The sequence below is a fragment of the Tachyglossus aculeatus genome, chromosome 17 (genome assembly GCF_015852505.1).
Source record: "Tachyglossus aculeatus isolate mTacAcu1 chromosome 17, mTacAcu1.pri, whole genome shotgun sequence".
Taxonomy (NCBI): Eukaryota; Metazoa; Chordata; class Mammalia; order Monotremata; family Tachyglossidae; genus Tachyglossus; species Tachyglossus aculeatus.
In genome coordinates this window covers 55,529,677-55,549,291 of record NC_052082.1, presented here as the reverse complement: position 1 = coordinate 55,549,291, position 19,615 = coordinate 55,529,677, and the positions used below count along the sequence as shown (strand labels likewise).

The 19,615-nt window shown below is 52.8% G+C and overlaps 1 protein-coding gene across 2 annotated transcripts in view; it reads right to left on the bottom strand.

Moving 5' to 3' along the window:
* LOC119939266 (nuclear envelope pore membrane protein POM 121-like) overlaps positions 1-19,615 on the bottom strand; it is a 20,800-nt gene extending 1,185 nt beyond the window's left edge. The window contains exons 1-11 of one of the 2 annotated variants that reach the window (XM_038759170.1): positions 19,499-19,615; positions 10,684-10,899; positions 9,375-9,560; positions 7,941-8,021; positions 7,270-7,441; positions 5,604-5,695; positions 3,935-4,005; positions 3,063-3,187; positions 2,647-2,749; positions 2,239-2,433; positions 258-1,889 (exon numbers count right to left, since the gene is read on the bottom strand). In XM_038759170.1, coding sequence (XP_038615098.1) covers positions 258-1,889; positions 2,239-2,433; positions 2,647-2,749; positions 3,063-3,187; positions 3,935-4,005; positions 5,604-5,695; positions 7,270-7,441; positions 7,941-8,021; positions 9,375-9,560; positions 10,684-10,899; positions 19,499-19,575 — 2,950 coding nt within the window. In that variant the 5' untranslated portion in view covers positions 19,576-19,615. The remainder of the gene's footprint in view (positions 1-257; positions 1,890-2,238; positions 2,434-2,646; positions 2,750-3,062; positions 3,188-3,934; positions 4,006-5,603; positions 5,696-7,269; positions 7,442-7,940; positions 8,022-9,374; positions 9,561-10,683; positions 10,900-19,498) is intronic. The other variant, XM_038759171.1, reaches the window with a different exon arrangement.

Here is a 19,615-nt window from a genome sequence, read left to right as displayed (position 1 = left end):
TTGCCCTCACTACCCCTCACCCCCACTTCCTGGGCCTAACAGGGCGGCGGGGGGCGAAACTTAAACCATTCTAACCTGGGCCTGCTCCCTCAACTCCTGCCTCCGCATGGAGCCAAGGCTGCCTATCGCTATCCCCTTCCTCTCCCACGGTTCGGATTCTCAACGGCCGTCTAGGTTGGGGGGTGGGTCCTATGCCCCCCCTACCACCTACGGCCAGGGGACGAAGGTTTGCCCCGGCTCCCGGGGGCAGGGCTTACCTCCAAAGACAGGTTTGTTCTCGCCGGCTCCAGGCACGTTGAAGGCGAAGGGAGCGCTGGGCCCGGGTGGGCCGCCCAGTGGGTTCTGGCTGGCGGTGCCCCCGAAGGGGGGTGCCCGTGCGGCCGTGGCGCTCGGCCCGCCGCCAAAGCTGAACGTTGCGGGGGCGGAGCCGGCTCCGGGGGCGGGAGTGCTCATCCCAAAGCCACCGCCGCCACCTCCGCCGGTGGCCACCTGGACCCCAAACGGAAACGGGCTCGCGGTGGCCCCGCCGAACACGGAACCAGCGGCCGTCCCTCCGCTGCTGGTGGTGGTGGTGGCGGCGGCGGCGGTCCCGGCCCCGAAACCGCTGGTGGAGGCGGCCGTGCCGAAGGAGAAGACCCCCGGGGTGCCCCCGAAGGCCGGCTGGGCGCCGGGGGCAGGGGCCGAGCCGGTCCCACTGAAGGCCGGCTGGGTGGAGGACCCGAAGGCCGGCTGGGCAGCGGCCGGGGGGGCCATCGCACCCCCGAAGGCGAAGGTGGTGTTGAAACTCGGCGTGGGGGTCGGCTTCTGCCCGTCGGAGGCGGCCCCGAAGGCGGCCTGGGGCGCCGGGCCCGGGTACGGTGGGGGCGGTGGCTTGGCACTGAAGGCAGCTCCAAATGCAGTGGCCACAGCGGCTGCGGCCGCGGAAGGGACGGACCCGAACGTCAACGTCACCTGGCTGGTGGTGGTGGCGGTTGTGGGTGCGGGTGCCGCCGCGGTGGTGGAGGGGGCGGTCAGGGGGACCCCAAAGCCCCCAAAGCCCCCCGGCCCGCTGGGAGCCACCTGAGCCACACTTGAGGGGGCCTGGCTGAAGGCCGGGGTGGGAGCGGTGGTGGCGGGGGGCTTGCCGAACTGGAACATGGAGCCGGCAGCGGGGGTCCCCCCAAACAGGAAAGGCTGGGCCGCGGGGGCGGGGGCGGAGTTGGTCAGGCTGAAGCTGAAGGCCGACTTGGTGGCCGGGTCCGGGTTGGTGCTCGGCGCGGTGCTGGGAGCCGCGCTGCTGGAGGTGGAGCCGGGGAGGCCGGCGAAGAGCTGGGCCGCGCTGGTCACCGCGGGGGCCGGGGCCGCCGGGGGCGTCTGCTTGAAGGCAAAGGGGGACGCCACCACTCCCGCCAAGGGCCCAGCGGCCGGAGGCCCCACGTTCCCAAAGATGGGCTTGAAAGTGGGGGTGGAAGAGGCCAGGGTGGAAGAGCCGGCGGCCAACGGGGGCCCGCTCTCACTTTTGGGAGGGGCCCCAAAAATGGGCTTGAATACAGGGGCGGGAGTGGCTGGGGCGGGGGCCGGGGCCGGAGCAGCCGCGGGGGTGGGCACGGCAGCCGGGGCAGGCACGGCCCCTGGGGCACTCAGCATCCCGAAAAGAATGCTAGGCTTGAGGGAGGCAGCGAGCTTGACCGGGGTTTCGGGCAGAGGGGCGGGGGACGGCTTGCCGAGGGGGTTGCCGAGGGGTGTGGTGGTGGGGGCCAGGACAAAGGTAGGGGGAGGCTTCGAGTCGGAGGAGGTGGAGGGGAGGGGCCCCGGCTCCGAGGGCGCCTGGGACGGCGGCTGGTCCGGGGTCTTCAGCTGGGCGGGTGCCAGGGGCGCTGCCGGAGCAGTGGCGGGGGCGGCCGGAGCTTCTGTGAGGGAGAGGTGATACGGTGGCTCCCACGTGACTCCCCCCTCCCCACTCTGGCAGCTCCCGGGGTGGGGCGTGGAAATGGCCACCCCCGTCCTACCGCTGGGAAGACCCAAGGGGATGAGGCAGCAGCCTGCCCTCACCCCCTCTCAGCAAGGAAGGGAGTGGAGAGTGGCCTTCCACACTGGACCGCGTTACTCGAGAAAAAAGTTTAAGAGATGGGCACCCCCGGCTCCAGAGGGCATCTGCCTGGGGAACACACCTCACCCTCTTTCTGTTAAGATCCCCCGAGGGCCCGCTGAGCCTCGTCGAACCCCTCTGGCCCTTTCCCCGCCCCGCAAGATGCCCACCTGTGAGGATGGGTGGGCTCGGGGTGTTCTGCATCTTCTTCAGACTCTCCAGCAGTGGGTTGGGGGCGGCGGCAGGCTCCGGGCTGGGGGCGACGGCCGGTGAGGCGGTGGGGCCGGCGGGGGACAGGGTGAAGGAGAGAGAAGACTGCAGGGTGGCGGGAGGGACCTCTGGGACCGACTTGGGGGTGGAATCTACTGCAAAAGAGCAAGAGTTTGGATGCAGTGAGACAGTGCGGAGACCGCGCCTACCAGCTCCGTCGTTTCGGACGGTGCTCTGCACATAGTACGCGCCCAGTAAATACCACTGACTCATTAAAGTCCAGTGGGAGCCAGGAGGGTCCCCTTTCCAGAAAGACGGGAGGGTGAAGACTGTCTCTTCTAGGTAGGCAGGGCTCCCATGATCCTCACCTGACTTCTCCTCCAAGACTTTGTTGAACCACTGCAACGCCGCCTTCTTCTCCAAGTCCAGGTCTTCGGCCGAGACGGAATAGCCCAGCTGGGGAGGCGGGGGCTGCCGACGAGAGAGCACGGTCGGGGAGCTTTGGGGTGCTGTGGCCCGGTGGGGAGGGATCCCTACTCAAAGTGACCAGGAAGCTGAGGCCCCAGGGAAGAGAGGACTAAGGCTTTGGACTTACCGGGCGTCCCTTCTCCCCACCCCATCCTGGGCCTCTGGAGTTTAAGCCTATCCCCCGCTTCGATACCGACGGGGAAAAATGGCAGCTTTCTTTGTGGTTGGCCCAGAAAGGAGCTCATGGGATCCTTGGACCTGGCCCTCAGGCAGAGGAAGGAGGAGGAGATGGAAAGAGGGCAGAGAGAAGCCCTACCAGGACCAGCTGCTCCCCTCGCCGGGAAGCCAGCAGCGGGATCTTCCGCTTCCGCTTTCCGCTGCCGCTGGAAGCTGTCAGGGAACTCCAGGAATTCTGTCTCCTACTCATGGGGGTGTCCAGGGCTGGAAGGAAGGAAGCCGGGCCGTGAGAAGACGCCACAGGACATGAGAGATTTCCCTTTCCTCTTGGGAACCCCACCTCACTCTGACCTGGCTGAAACGCCAAGCCGTGCCCAACCAGCTCCGAGAAGAGCATCTCGAAGGCTCGGCAGGCGACTCCCCCGCTCCGCCCCAGCCCTGCGGTTGTCTAGCTCTGAAGCTCACCCCTTAGAGAAGCAGTGTGGACTACTGGAAAGATCCCAAGCCTGGGAGTCAGAGGATCTGGCTCATACTTGAATGCTGTGTGTCCCTGGGTAAGGCACTTAATTTCCTGTGCCTCAGTTCCCTCATCTGCACCACGGGGACTTAATACCCGTACTCCCTCCTACTTAGGCTGTGAGCCCCAGTGGGACCTGATTATCCTACATCTACGCCAGCGTTTAGGGCAGTGCTTGGCACATAGTAAGCCCTTAAACCTCCCAGTTATTATTATTACCCTGGAGCTTCTCAAAATCCACCCCACTCTTTTGGGAACCCAGAGAGAAGAGGGCCAGGGGGAACGCTTCTAGCTTAAAGTCCTCTAGACTGTAAGCTGTTTGTGGGCACAGAATGTGTCCGTTTATTGTTCTACTGTGCTCTCCCAAGCGCTCAGTACAGTGCTCTGCAGACAGCATGTGCTCACTAAATATGAACGCTGCCCGAGCTCACCCCCGCAGGGAAAGCTGGGCCATCTCACCCAACACTCCCGCCCGCTCCCACCCCTTAACTCACAGGTGTTGGCCAGGAGCTCCTTGTCGGACATCAGAGCGGCCGAAGAGCCGGACGGCTGCGTCTCCTCTTCCCTGTGAGAGAGCAGACGGCTTTCAGTAACCGGCCCCCCAACCTGTGGAAGGGACTGCAAGCTCCTGGAGGGCAGGGGCGGCATCTACCACCTCTACTGTACTGGACTCTCCCAAGCGCTCAGTGCATGTGGTAAGTGCTCCCAAAATACCACCGATGCATTGCCAACTGATCTGGCCCTGGCCCCAGGCTGGATGCAGCAGTCATAGAGTAGCGGTTTTTGTAAGCTTGTCAGGGGCAGGTAACGTGTTTGTTAATTCTGTTGTACTTGTACCCTCCCAAGGGCTTAGTACAGTGTGCTGCACATAACTGCTCAATAAATATCACCGATTGATTGATACACAACCCCTAATGGCCCTGATAGGGTGGTTCTGGGAGAAAGGTGTCCATGGAGTCGCTATAGGCTGGAGATGACTGGACAGCATCATCATCATCATCATCATCAATCATATTTATTGAGCGCTTACTGTGTGCAGAGCACTGTACTAAGCGCTTGGGAAGTACAAGTTGGCAACATATAGAGACAGTCCCTACCCAATAGTGGGCTCACAGTCTAAAAGGGGGAGACAGAACAAAACCAAACATACTAACAAAATAAAATAAATAGAATAGATATGTACAAGTAAAATAAATAAATAGAGTAATAACTATGTACATATATATATATATATATATATATACACACACAGGTGCTATGGAGAAGGGAAGGAGGTAAGATGGGGGGATGGAGAGGGGGACAAGGGGGAGAGGGGGAGAAGACAAGACAGCATAAGACAAGATAAAGCAAATATCTGTTCGTGCAGCTGCGAGGGGTGGGCTCAAGGCACTTTCTGGCCCAGAGAACCGAGCCCAAAAAAAGGTGATTATGGTTTTTTTCCACAGCCCGAATGGTTCTCAGCATGGCTTGTGCCCTGGTTGGAATCAATCAGCAGTATTCACTGAGCAGTGACTGTGGGCAGAGCTCTGTAGTAAGCACTTAGGACAGTACAACACAATACAGTTGATAGATCCATTCCCCATCCACAACGAGCTTAAGGTTTAGAAGTCTACAGTGGCCGGGCAGGCTCAACCGGCTGCTCAGTGTCCTAGTCTTCCCGACTAGAGTCCAAGCTGACAGTTCATCGTCATCAATCGTATTTATTGAGCGCTTACTGTGTGCAGAGCACTGGACTAAGCGCTTGGGAAGTACAAATTGGCAAGTATATATAGAGACAGTCCCTGCCCAACAGTGGGCTCACAGTCTAAAGGGGGGAGACAGAGAACAAAACCAAACATACTAACAAAATAAAATAAATAGAATACATATGTACAAGCAAAATAAGTAAATGAATGAATGAATGAATGAATGAATGAATGAATAAATAAATAAATAGAGTAATAGATAATAGAGTTCCCAGGGAGGGGAAGGAGATGCAGTCTCAAGTGGCTCCTTGAGGCGAAGGGGAGGTTTGAGGACCAGCTGAATTGAGCCAGTTCAGCCCCTGAGCAAAGCGCAAACCACCAGCCCTCCGAGGAAGCACCGGTACAGACGATTTTCCGGACCAGTGGCCCTGGACTGACCTCACTGCCCCCCGCCTCCCACGTCCCCCAATGGAGTCACCTGGCTTTCTTCACGGGCCTCTCAGGCGTCTGGGAGCGGGATGAAGCTGGGCTGGAGAGTGGGGAGCTGCTGGGACCGCTTCTCTTCCACAGCTGGAAGCCGAACGGAGAGCCAGTGTCAGTTGGATGCCACCGGGCAGAGACCCCTCGGCCCCCTGCACAAATGGCCATCTGCCTTGGGGGAAGGCGAGGGATGCAGGAGCCACCCCGTCGAGGCACAATATGAGAGGCCGCTCGCCTCCACCCCGTGACTCCCGCCAGCCAGGGGGCACCTTGGGCCCGGGCCAGATGGAGCGCAGAACAAGGAGCCGCGGGCTACTGGCCAACACGAATCCGACCCGGATCCAGGAGAAACCCGGGGGCTCTCTCCACAGCTGGTCACGCTTTCCAAGACTCGGAACAGAGGGCTCCCTCCGCCCATCCCCTCCAACTCCTCCTACCAGCTGAGTGATTACTGGACCCCTTTCCCAAAAGGCTATTAAGGTTAAGGAAGGACTGCCAAAGTCACCAACAGGTCGGGGCGGTGGTCCGAGCCCCAGAAGCCAAAGTCACGATCCCTTTCCTCGGTCCAGCGGGAAGACAGGGAGACTTCAATTATGTACACACGGTGGGAGAACCGGGGCTTCGCGTTTTAGTAGCTGCCCAATCCAATAGCTGTACGGCCCCGAGGGCCGAGCACGGGAACCAGCCCGTGAGCGGGGAAGGTGCCCGTCGGGCTGCTGGGAAAACAAGCAACGCTTCACCAACTTGGGCACCACCCTCCTACGGGGCCTCGCTCATCTCCGTGTCCTTCCTGTTTTAGAACCCACGCCGAGCTCCCAGGGAGAAGATGCATTAAGGGATCAAGAGTGTGGTTCCCCCTCCGGTTGTCATCCCAAGAATTAACCAAGTGGAACGGCGCGCACCAGTCGTAATCTATTTTAGGAGTCTGGGCGGAAGGGAGCCTGGGAGCAGAGGCGGCGGCGGCGTACCGGTGGAAACATCAATTTGCCTAATTAGTATGGTTGCGGGACCAATGCCATGTTTACCAGGGCTTCCCCTGCCAATGTCAGGTGGGGGCTGCAATCAAGCCCACTCCCCAATCACAACCCACACCAATCCGGAGCATTACTGCTCGGAGTGGGTGAGGCCACGTGTTCTGAGAGCGACCGATTTTTAGAGAGAAGAGCCAGCAAACCCAGACCTGACGGTACAGCGAGCTGGAAGCACACATCCTGAATAGCCACTGTGGGTGGGGGTGAGGGGCCTAGCCTGCCCCAAACCAATCAGACATAGCATGGCACAGTGGATAGAGCATGGACCCGCGAGTCACAAAGTCACGGGTTCTAATCAAACGCTGCCACCTGTCTGCAGCGTGACCTTGGGCAAGTCACTTTCCTCCTCGAGCCTCGGTCACCTCATCTGGAAAATGGGGAAACCACCTGCTGCTCCACTGTGCCCGTCGACCGGCTGAACCTTTGCCCCCCCGGGGGGAGGACTGAAGGCCCAGCCTGAATCACCGCAAGGGAGGCTCAGAGTCAGAGGGCAAGAGCTGGGGACGGAAGGTGGCCACTCCTCCCAATGCCACCTTCAGAGGCGGTGCCGACCCCGTCCACGTTAGTCGGTTCTCGGAGTCCCGATTCCCCCCGATCCCTGAAACCACCCACGGCGACCCACAGGGTACCAACCTGGGAGAAGCCCCGGGAGGAGCTGTAGGAGCTGGTGATGGCATTGCGGCTGGAGCTGGGGATGCCGCCGGAGAACGTGTGGCTCAGGGAACTGACGGACGAGCTGCGGGATCGCTTGCTCCAGCTGTCGTCCGGGCACTGAGCATTGAGGCTCCTCTTCAGGGAGCCAGGCCTGGGGGCAGGAGAACAACCAAGCTTTCCCTCAGGCCACGCTCTGAGCCCCGCCTAATCCCCCGGAAGCGAGTCAGGGGAGGGACAGCTAAGGAAAACCAGAGCAAGTGAGACTGGGGGAGCGAGACCGTGACCTTTTCTTTTTTCAAACCTCCCGGGGGGTCATCCTTCAACCAGGAGTTTGGGGCTAGTGGATCGAGCAGAGTTGGGACTCTGAAGGGCCACGGTTCTAATCCCAGCTCTGCCACCTGTCTGCTGTGTGACTTTGATCAAGTCACTTCACTTCTCTGGACCTCAGTTATCTCATCTGTAAAATGGGGATGGAGACCATGAGGCCCAAGAAGGAAAGGGACTGCGTCCAACCCAATTGCCTTATATCTACCCAGCACTTAGAACGGTACTTGACCATAAAAAAAAGGCCCAAACCAGAACACGAGGTGGAAGAGCTGAGAACCAAACTGTCCTACCCCAACTCTCGGCAGGGGTGGCCGCTCACTCACTTGAAAGTCAGCGAAGCTGGGGCCCCGTTTGCCATCAGAGGTTCAAATGCCGACTGTCCGCTCCCACTGCTGTCGTGGCGCCTGGGGAGAGAGAAGCAGGAAAGCTTAGCCCAACTGGGGAGACACAATTGAGAAGAGTTAGTGGGAGCCTTGGGAGTGTCGGGGGCATGTGTGGGCCCGGGCCGGAGTCGCAGATGCCCTAGAAAGCCAGGCATGGGTGGGGAACAGAGAACGCTGGTAAATATGGGACGGCGTCAAGAACCCTGATGGAACCAGCCATTTTTTCAGGCTGATGGCACCTTGCACCCAGTTTCAGTTCAACGGCAACTACCCGTGAATTCTCTTGGCATTTTAAAGGTAGGAAGAGAATTGCCACCAGCAGCACCTCCTTAAAGGGAAAGGCCACCAGGAGTAGGAGCTTTTTTTGCGTCGGGAACTCTGTCCCACCTGATTTAACTTTTATGCACCCTGGTGCTTAGTAGAGTGCTGGGCAGAGTAAGCGCTTAATGACCCTGTATATATGTATATATGTTTGTACATATTTATTACTCTATTTATTTATTTATTTATTTTACTTGTACATATCTATTCCATTTATTTTATTTTGTTAGCATGTTTGGTTTTGTTCTCTGTCTCCCCCTTTTAGACTGTGAGCCCACTGCTGGGTAGGGACTGTCTCTATATGTTGCCAACTTGTACTTCCCAAGCGCTTAGTACAGTGCTCTGCACACAGTAAGTGCTCAATAAATACGATTGATGATGATGATGACCCAATGGCTATTATTATCATCATCAGAAAGATCACCAATAGCACATCCTTGGAGACAGCTTCTGGTTATTTCCACACACAGAGAGGAAAAGCTATCCTATCCCTCGCCCAGCCTCACCCCAGCTACATCGCATGGAGGGGAACCAGTTCCAGTATCAGAGATGCCCCCCACCCCACCTGGCTCTGTTGGACACACTTCAGGAGACGGCAGCCAGCTTGGGGAAATCCCTTGGCTTTGGACTGTCGGCCAAAGAAAACCGACAGAACCGATTCGCTTTCCTGGGAACCTTCTTTCCTCCCTGTGGCCTCACCGGCTGCCCTGACCACCATCACGCAGCCCCTCAATCCCCCTGAAAGCGAATAAATCAAATAACTTGTCCCCACCCGGTACCTCTGCCTCTCTCAGGATTCTCACCTTTAGAGGTTTAGAGAGGAATCCCCTCAGGGGAGGCAAAGGGAACCCTAAATTCCACCTACAACCCCTCCCCCGGAAACTAAATTCAGAGCGCTCACGCTAATTCCTTGGAAAAGGAGTTAGAGTGGCGAATGGTTCTCGGCCAGGTTTCGGTGCGGTAGGAAAGGCGGAAGGCCTAGGAATTCCCCCTCATCTGGACTGCCTGATGACGGTCATTCAGCGGCGGCGGCGTCTCCCCGGAAGGCCTTACCGTCGCTTACTCTCCAGCCCCTCGGTGACGATCCGGTGGTCGCCCTCCTCCTCGTCGTCGTCCTCCTCCTCCTCCACGGTTCTTTTCCGGCTCTCTTTGAGGGCGCTGAGCACCGTCTCCTTCGCGCACGGGTCCGGAGGGCTCTCGGATGGCGTAGACACCGTCGAGGAAATAGTCTGCTCCAGGCTGCAACGTAGAGGCAGGATTTAAGAGTTCTGGATGCCAGACCAAATGAGGCGGTGGCGTCAGCCACCTACGTGATGGTATTTAATAAGCATTTCCTACGTGCTAAGCGCTGGGATAGAGGCGAGATCACCAGGGCAGACACGGTCGCTATCTAACCTGGGGCTACCAATCTAAGAGGGAGGGCAGGTATTTTCCCCCCAAATTTTTTTACAGCTGAGGAAACCGAGGTGTGGTGTGATTCAGTGATTCACCTATGGCCACCCAGACTAGTGACAGAGCTGGGACAGGAACCCAGGTCTCCTGACTCCCAAGCCCACGGCCACCATGGCCTCCCGCTGAAGGCCCAACAGCCACGGGGGCAAGTCGGCCATGCTCGATGCCCGCTTCAAAGAGCTGAGAAACAAGGCTCCTTGTAGGGTCAAATGGCCACAAGGCCCAGGGCGCCCACCGCTGTCGGAGAAGCAGCGTGGCTCAGTGGAAAGAGCCCGGGCTTTGGAGTCAGAGGTCATGGGTTCAAATCCTGCCTCCGCCAAGTGTCAGCTGTGTGACTTTGGGCAAGTTACTTCACTTCTCTGGGCCTCAGTTACCTCATCTTTAAAATGGGGATTAAGACTGTGAGCCCCCCGTGGGACAACCTGATCGCCTTGTAAACTCCCCAGCACTCAGAACAGTGCTCTGCACATAGTAAGTGCTTAATAAATGCCATTAAAACAAAAAACAAAAAAACTGGACCTCTAGACTCTTTCAGGCTGGGTCTCAGACAAGACCCAAAACGTTTCCAATGCGGCAAGGTAGCCCGGCCTAACGATAAGAGCCCGGGAGTCAGAGGACATGAGTTCTAATCCCAGCTCTGCCACCTCCCTGCCGGGTGACCTCAGGCAAATCCCTGAACTTCTCAATTTCCTCATCGGTAAAATGGGGACTCAATTCCTGATCCCCTTGCCCCCGAGACTGTGAGACCCATGTGGGCAGCGACTCTGTCCATTTTGATTATCTTGCATCTCCCCCAGAATTTAGGACAGTGCTTGCCACGCAATAAACACTCAACATACACGCTACTACTGCAACTATTATTACTATCAGCATCAAGGCCAAGCGCGCCCCGTGGCCTAAACGTACTCACCCCGGAGAGCGGGTCAGGCCGTGGTCCGGCCGGGCGATCTTGACGGTGACGGGGCTGCAGACCATGTTGGAGTTGCGGGCGGAGAGCACGTTCTTCCTCTGATAACCGTCCCAGCACACGGTGGGGAGAGCCCCCAGGGAGGCATACTGGGCCTGCTGGATAGGGTATCGCCGACGAGGCGACAGTGCCAGACGATTCTGGAAAGCCAGGTGGTCCCTGCGTGGAGAAGGGGAGTCAGGGGCTCCCTCGCCTGAGTCTCAGCCCCCTCTCAGTGGGAAAGGTGCAGAAAGCCTTACGAGACAGGATGCATGTCCGAGGGCAGATTCCCTTATCCCCGCTGCAAAATGGGCAAGGGAACGCTGCCGAGATGGCAACATGCCCCATCGCCCGCTCTGTGGGCTGGCGGGTTGCAGCAGTTGTTTCCCAGCTGTCCCCCCGCAACAATCTAACCGTTCAGAAGGAGAGCACTGTGGAACAGAGATGAAAAAACGGAGCTCCTCCAGCATCCTGCAGGCGCACTTCTGTACACATTTTTAAGTTCTGTTGCTACCTCCCGACTAGCAATTTATTTTCACGCCTGTCTCTATTGCAAGCTCCTTGAGGGCAGGGATCACTTCTGTTGTGCTTTCCCTGATTGCCAGTGCAGTGCTCTGCCCAAACACAGTAAGTGCCCAATAAATACCACCACCGGGTAGCAATCAATGTTGAGGATTATAGAACCTTAGCATTTTGGACTTCTCTCTATCCAACATGAATGCATGCAGTCTTTTCAGAGACCTAAAAGCTGGCTCTAAAATTCACTCTCCATCCCAACCTGAGCGAAAGCCAGAGGACCAACAGTTCCGGAAAGGATAAGACGGTTTACTGATTTTGGAGTACGTGTTTTGTTTGGCTTGCTAGATTCTTCGTATGCAAATTATTACTTAAAATGTGTCAGTCTCGTGGGTGCCGGTTTACTGCAGGTGCTTCTCCACTCACCTCCCCAGTGTACAGGAAGAGGGTGATTATTTCATCCCTTGGGGCTCCTGAATTTTAATACCAGATCAGGTAAAACACGCAAAAGGGCCATTCAAGACCTTGGGTATAAACGGCCAGAATCTATTTTTGGAGTGAGTTTGAAGTCTGTTTACAGTAGCCAAGTTGGAAGAGTGTACCTTGGGAAACTCTTGGGAAAGTCCTCTAATTCCCAAAGAACCTTGCTGGGGGAACACCCTCCTATTAAAAGTCTATAAACAATCCGGGGGTGGGGGTGGGGGGGCAGGCCAAGGCCGGGAATCCATTTAGAGCCTTTGATTGGCGGCAGGGGGAAGGGGGGGGATAAGCAAATCTGTTGAAGATCTGGGACTTGCATTTCAATCACTGGTATTTACTGAGTGCATATGAAGCGCAGAGTGCTGAACTAATAATTGGGAAAGTACATTCGGTAGATATGAACCTTGCTCTTAAAGTGCTTGCAATCCTGTGGTAGAGACAGCGTTAAAATAAATTATAAATGGGGGGGGCACAATGTTATAAGTACTGATATTACTGGGAGAATACAATACCAGAGTTGGCTGACACATTCGCTGCCCAAGAACGAGCCTACAGTCTAGGGGGAGAGACGGACGTTAATATACATAATTTTGGTAAAAAAATCAAGTTTGGGGGTCCATCCTGACCCCAGCAACCTGAATTCTTAACCCCCATTTTCCAGATGAGGTCACTGAGGCCCAGAGAAGCGCAGTGACTTGCCCAAGGTCACACATCAGACAAGTAGCGGAGGCAGAATTAGCACCCATGACCTTCTGACTCCCAAGACAGGGCTCTTGCCAGTAGGCCACGCTGCTTAGTACTGTGCCTGGCACAGTGTTAAGTGCTTAACAAGTACCATAATTATTATTACTATTAGTACTAGTAGTAGTAGCATGTGCCCCCTGAACGCGACCACTGTAAGGTGGTTTGTGGGCACTGTGATAGACGTTCCTGGGAATGGGGAGCCGTCGTGGGCCTCCCCTTCTCTATGCCTCAAGGTGTGAGCTCCCCGTGGGCCAACCTGATTACCCACCCGGCGCTAAGAACAATGCTCGGCACATAGTCAGCGCTTAACAAACACCAGAAGCAGCGTGGCTTGGTGGAAAGAGCCCGGCCTTGTACGTATTTACTATTCTATTTATTTTGTTGATATGTTTTGTTTTGTCGTCTGTCTCCCCCTTCTAGACCGTGAGCCCGCTGTTGGGTAGGGACCGTCTCTCTATGTTGCCAACTTGGACTTCCCAAGCGCTTAAGTACAGTGCTCTGCACACAGTAAGCGCTCAATAAATACGATTGAATGAATGAATGAGTCGGAGGTCGTGGGTTCTAATCCCGGCTCCGCCGCTTGTCAGCTGGGTGACTTTGGGCAAGCCACTTCACTGGGCCTCAGGGACCTCCTCTGTCAAATGGGGAGGAAGACAGGGAGCCCCGCGCGGGACAACCTAATGACCTCATATCCACCCCGGCGCTTACAACGGTGCTCCGCACATCGTAAGCGCTTAACAAATGCCATCCTCCTCCTCGTTATTATTATTCTTATTCCCAGGATTCATTCATTCAATCATATTTATTGAGCGCTTACTGTGTGCAGAGCACTGGACTAAGCGCTTGGGAAGTCCAAGTTGGCAACATCTAGAGACGGTCCCTACCCGACAGCGGGCTCACAGTCTAGAAGGGGGAGACAGACAACAAAACAAAGCATATTAACAAAAGAAAATAGAATATGTACAAGTAAAATAGCGTAATAAATACGTATATATCCTGTATATATGTTTGTATGTATTTATTACTCTATTTAATTTGTACATATTTATTCTATTTATTTTATTTTGTTAATATGTTTTGTTTTGTTCTCTGTCTCCCCCTTCTAGACTGTGAGCCCACTGTTGGGTAGGGACCGTCTCTGTTGGGGAGGCAGCGTGGCACAATGGAAAGAGCCTGGGCTTTGGAGTCTAGACTGTGAGCCCACTGTTAGGTAGGGACCGCCTCTATATGTTGCCATCTTGTACTTCCCAAGCGCTTAGTACAGTGCTCTGCACACAGTAAGCGCTCAATAAATACGATTGATTGATAGGAGTCAGAGGTCATGGGTTCAAATCCCGGCTCTGCCAGGTGTCAGCTGTGGGACTTTGGGCCAAGTCACTTCGCTTCTCTGTGCCTCAGTGACCTCATCTGGAAAATGGGGATCAATCGTATTTATTGAGCGCTTACTGTGTGCCGAGCACTGTACTAAGCGCTTGGGAAGTACAAGGTGGCAACATATAGAGACAGTCCCTACCCAACAGTGGGCTCACAGTCTAAAAGGGGGAGACAGAGAACAAAACCAAACATAACATATATACAGGTGCTGTGGGGAAGGGAAGGAGGTAAGATGGGGGGGATGGAGAGGGGGGCGAGGGGGAGAGGAAGGAAGGGGCTGAAGACTGTGAGCCCCCTGTGGGACAACCTGATCAATCAATCAATCAATCGTATTTATTGAGCGCTTACTGTGTGCAGAGTACTGTACTAAGCGCTTGGGAAGTCCAAGTTGGCAACACATAGAGACAGTCCCTACCCAACAGCTGGCTCACAGTCTAAAAGGGGGGAGACAGACAACAAAACCAAACATACTAACAAAATAAAATAAATAGAATAGATATGTACAAGTAAAATAAATAGAGTGATGTATGTACAAACACATATACATATATCCAGGTGCTGTGGGGAAGGGAAGGAGGTAAGATGGGGGGGGATGGAGAGGGGGAGAGAAAGGAAGGGGCTGAAGACTGTGAGCCCCCTGTGGGACAACCTGATCACCTTGTAACCTCCCCAGTGCTTAGAACAGTGCTATGCACCTAGTAAGCGCTTAATAAATACCATTATTATTATGTTGGCAACTTGCACTTCCCATGCACACGGTAGGTGCTCAATATGATTGAATGAATGAACAATGGGGAGGAAGGGGCTAATAATAATAATGATGATGATGGCATTTATTAAGCGCTTACTATGTGCAAAGTACTGTTCTAAGCACTGGGGAATTTACAAGGTGATCAGGTTGTCCCACGTGGGGCTCACGGTCTTCATCCCCATTTTCCAGATGAGGGAACTGAGGCCCAGAGAAGTGTAGGCGGAAGCTGAAGTTGAACTGTATTATAGGATCCTGGAACATTTGGGAAAGTACCAGGAAGCCTTGGATACTGTCAGAGGAAAACTAGGAGGTAATTGTAAAACTTCATTTTGTGGCTCCATTATGCAGTACTTGAGGAAGTTTGTTTTGTTTTGTTGTCTGTCTCTCCCTTCTAGACCATGAGCCCATTGTTGGGTAGGGACCGTCTCTATGTGTTGCCAACCTGTACTTCCCAAGCGCTTAGTCCAGTGCTCTGCACACAGTAAGTGCTCAATACGATTGAATGAATGAAGTGACTTGCCCCAAGTCACCCAGCTGACAAGTGGCAGCGCCGGGATTGGAACCCATGACCTCTGACTCCAAAGCCCGGGCTGTTTCCCCTGAGCCACGTTAGACTGTGAGCTCACTGTTGGGTAGGGACTGAGCCCCTTCCTTCCTCTCCCCTTGGTCCCCCTCTCCATCCCCCCCATCTTACCTCCTTCCCTTCCCCACAGCACCTGGATATATGGATATATGTTTGTACAGATTTATTACTCTATTTATTTAACTTGAACATATCTATTCTATTTAGTTTATTTTGTTAGTATGTTTGGTTTTGTTCTCTGTCTCCCCCTTTTAGACTGTGAGCCCACTGTTGGGTAAGGACTGTCTCTCTATGTTGCCAACTTGTACTTCCCAAGCGCTTAGTACAGTGCTCTGCACACAGTAAGCGCTCAATAAATACGATTGATGATGATGATGACTGTCTCTATATGTTGCCAACGTGTACTTCCCAAGCGCTTAGTCCAGTGCTCTGCACACAGTCAGCGCTCAATACGATTGATGATGATGATGACGACTGTCTCTATATGTTGCCAACGTGTACTTCCCAAGCGCTTAGTCCAGTGCTCTGCACACAGTAAGCACTCAATAAATACGATTGATGATGATGATGATGACCTCTGACTCCAAAGCCCAGGCTGTTTCCCCTGAGCCACGTTAGACTGTGAGCCCACTGTTGGGTAGGGACCGTCTCTACATGTTGCCAACTTGGACTTCCCAAGCGCTTAGCACAGTGCTCTGCACACAGAAAGCGCTCAATAAATACGACTGATGATGATGATGACCTCTGACTCCAAAGCCCGGGCTGTTTCCCCTGAGCCACATTAGACTGAGCCCACTGTTGGGTAGGGCCCGTCTCTACGTGTTGCCAACTTGGACTTCCCAAGCGCTTAGTACAGTGCTCTGCACACAGTAAACGATCATCATCATCATCAATCGTATTTATTGAGCGCTTACTGTGTATAGAGCATTGTACTAAGCGCTTGGGAAGTACAAATTGGCAACATATAGAGACAGTCCCCACCCAACAGTGGGCTCACAGTCTAAAAGGGGGAGACAGAGAACAAAACCAAACCTACTAACAAAATAAAATAAACAGAATAGATATGTACAAGTAAAATAAATAAAGTAATAAATATGTACAAACATATATCCATATATACAGGTGCTGTGGGGAAGGGAAGGAGGTAAGGTGGGGGGGATGGAAAGGGGGGAGAGGAGGGAAGGGGCTCAGTGTGGGAAGGCCTCCTGGAGGAGGTGAGCACTTAGTAGCTCTCTCACGTTAGACTGTGAGCCCGCTGTTGGGTAGGGACTGTCTCTATCTGTAGCCAACTTGGACTTCCCAAGCGCTTAGCACAGCGCTCTGCACACATTAAGCGCTCAATAAATACGATTGATGATGATGACCTCTGACTCCAAAGCCCGGGCTGTTTCCCCAGAGCCACGTTAGACTGTGAGCCCGCTGTGGGGTAGGGACCGTCTCTACGTGTTGCCAACTTGGACTTCCCAAGCGCTTAACACAGTGCTCTGCACACAGTAAGCGCTCAATAAATGCGATTGATTGATTGTTTGTACATATGCATTGTTTGTACATATTTTTTACTGTTTGTACATATTTTTTACTCTATTTATTTATTTATTTTATTTGTACATACCTATTCTATTTATTTTGTTAGTATGTTTGGTTTTGTCCTCTGTCTACCCCTTTTAGACTGTGAGCCCGCTGCTGGGTAGGGCCCGTCTCTATGTCAATCAATCAATCAATCGTATTTATTGAGCGCTTACTATGTGCAGAGCACTGTACTAAGCGCTTGGGAAGTACAAATTGGCATCACGTAGAGACCGTCCCTACCCAACAGTGGGCTCACAGTCTAAAAGGGGGAGACAGAGAACAGAACCAAACATACCAACAAAATAAAATAAGTAGGATAGAAATGTACAGGTAAAATAAATAAATAAATAAATAAATAGAGTAATAAATATGTACAACCATATATACATATATACAGGTGCTCTCTGTGTTGCCAACTTGGACTTCCCAAGCGCTTAGCCCAGCGCTCTGCACACAGTAAGCGCTCAATAAATGCGATTGATTGATTGACTGTTTGTACATATGTACTGTTTGTACATATTTTTTACTGTTTGTACATATTTTTTACTCTATTTATTTATTTTATTTGCACATACCTATTCTATTTATTTTATTTTGTTAGTGTGTTTGGTTTTGTCCTCTGTCTCCCCCTTTTAGACTGTGAGCCCGCTGCTGGGTAGGGACCGTCTCTATGCGTTGCCAACTTGGACTTCCCAAGCGGTTAGCACAGTGCTCTGCACACAGTAAGCGCTCAATAAATGCGATTGATTGATTGACTGTTTGTACATATGTACTGTTTGTACATATTTTTTACTGTTTGTACATATTTTTTACTCTATTTATTTATTTTATTTGCACATACCTATTCTATTTATTTTATTTTGTTAGTGTGTTTGGTTTTGTCCTCTGTCTCCCCCTTTTAGACTGTGAGCCCGCTGCTGGGTAGGGCCCGTCTCTATGCGTTGCCAACTTGGACTTCCCAAGCGCTTAGCCCAGCGCTCTGCACACAGTAAGCGCTCAATAAATGCGATTGATTGATTGTTTGTACATATGTACTGTTTGTACATATTTTTTACTCCATTTATTTATTTTATTTGCACATACCTATTCTATTTATTTTATTTTGTTAGTATGTTTGGTTTTGTCCTCTGTCTCCCCCTTTTGGACTGTGAGCCCGCTGCTGGGTAGGGCCCGTCTCTATGCGTTGCCAACTTGGACTTCCCCAGCGGTTAGCACAGTGCTCTGCACACAGTAAGCGCTCAATAAATGCGATTGATTGATAGACTGTTTGTACATATGTACTGTTTGTACATATTTTTTACTCCATTTATTTATTTTATTTGCACATACCTATTCTATTTATTTTATTTTGTTAGTATGTTTGGTTTTGTCCTCTGTCTCCCCCTTTTGGACTGTGAGCCCGCTGCTGGGTAGGGCCCGTCTCTATGCGTTGCCAACTTGGACTTCCCCAGCGGTTAGCACAGTGCTCTGCACACAGTAAGCGCTCAATAAATGCGATTGATTGATAGACTGTTTGTACATATGTACTGTTTGTACATATTTTTTACTCCATTTATTTATTTTATTTGCACATACCTATTCTATTTATTTTATTTTGTTAGTATGTTTGTTTTTGTCCTCTGTCTCCCCCTTCTAGACTGTGAGCCCGCTGCTGGGTAGGGCCCGTCTCTATGTGTTGCCAACTTGGACTTCCCAAGCGCTTAGCCCAGCGCTCTGCACACAGTAAGCGCTCAATAAATGCGATTGATTGATTGTTTGTACATATGTACTGTTTGTACATATTTTTTACTCCATTTATTTATTTTATTTGCACATACCTATTCTATTTATTTTATTTGGTTAGTATGTTTGTTTTTGTCCTCTGTCTCCCCCTTCTAGACTGTGAGCCCGCTGCTGGGTAGGGCCCGTCTCTATGCGTTGCCAACTTGGACTTCCCAAGCGCTTAGCCCAGCGCTCTGCACACAGTAAGCGCTCAATCAATGCGATTGATTGATTGACTGTTTGTACATATGTACTGTTTGTACATATTTTTTACTCCATTTATTTATTTTATTTGCACATACCTATTCTATTTATTTTATTTGGTTAGTATGTTTGTTTTTGTCCTCTGTCTCCCCCTTCTAGACTGTGAGCCCGCTGCTGGGTAGGGCCCGTCTCTATGCATTGCCAACTTGGACTTCCCAAGCGCTTAGCCCAGCGCTCTGCACACAGTAAGCGCTCAATCAATGCGATTGATTGATTGACTGTTTGTACATATGTACTGTTTGTACATATTTTTTACTCTATTTATTTATTTTATTTGCACATACCTATTCTATTTATTTTATTTTGTTAGTGTGTTTGGTTTTGTCCTCTGTCTCCCCCTTTTAGACTGTGAGCCCGCTGCTGGGTAGGGACCGTCTCTACGTGTTGCCAACTTGGACTTCCCAAGCGCTTAGCCCAGCGCTCTGCACACAGTAAGCGCTCAATAAATGCGATTGATTGATTGACTGTACATATGTACTGTTTGTACATATTTTTTACTCCATTTATTTATTTTATTTGCACATACCTATTCTATTTATTTTATTTTGTTAGTGTGTTTGTTTTTGTCCTCTGTCTCCCCCTTTTAGACTGTGAGCCCGCTGCTGGGTAGGGCCCGTCTCTATGCGTTGCCAACTTGGACTTCCCAAGCGCTTAGCCCAGCGCTCTGCACACAGTAAGCGCTCAATCAATACGATCGATTGATTGATTGATTGATTGATTGCCGTGCGGGTACTTACCGTGGGGGCGGCTTCGCCCTGGGGCTGCGTCGGGGGTCGGTCGCGGTGGGCGCGGGCTTTCCGAGGTGGGCGCCCATGAGGAGAAGGGGCGGCGGGCGGCGCGCGGGAAACGGGCCG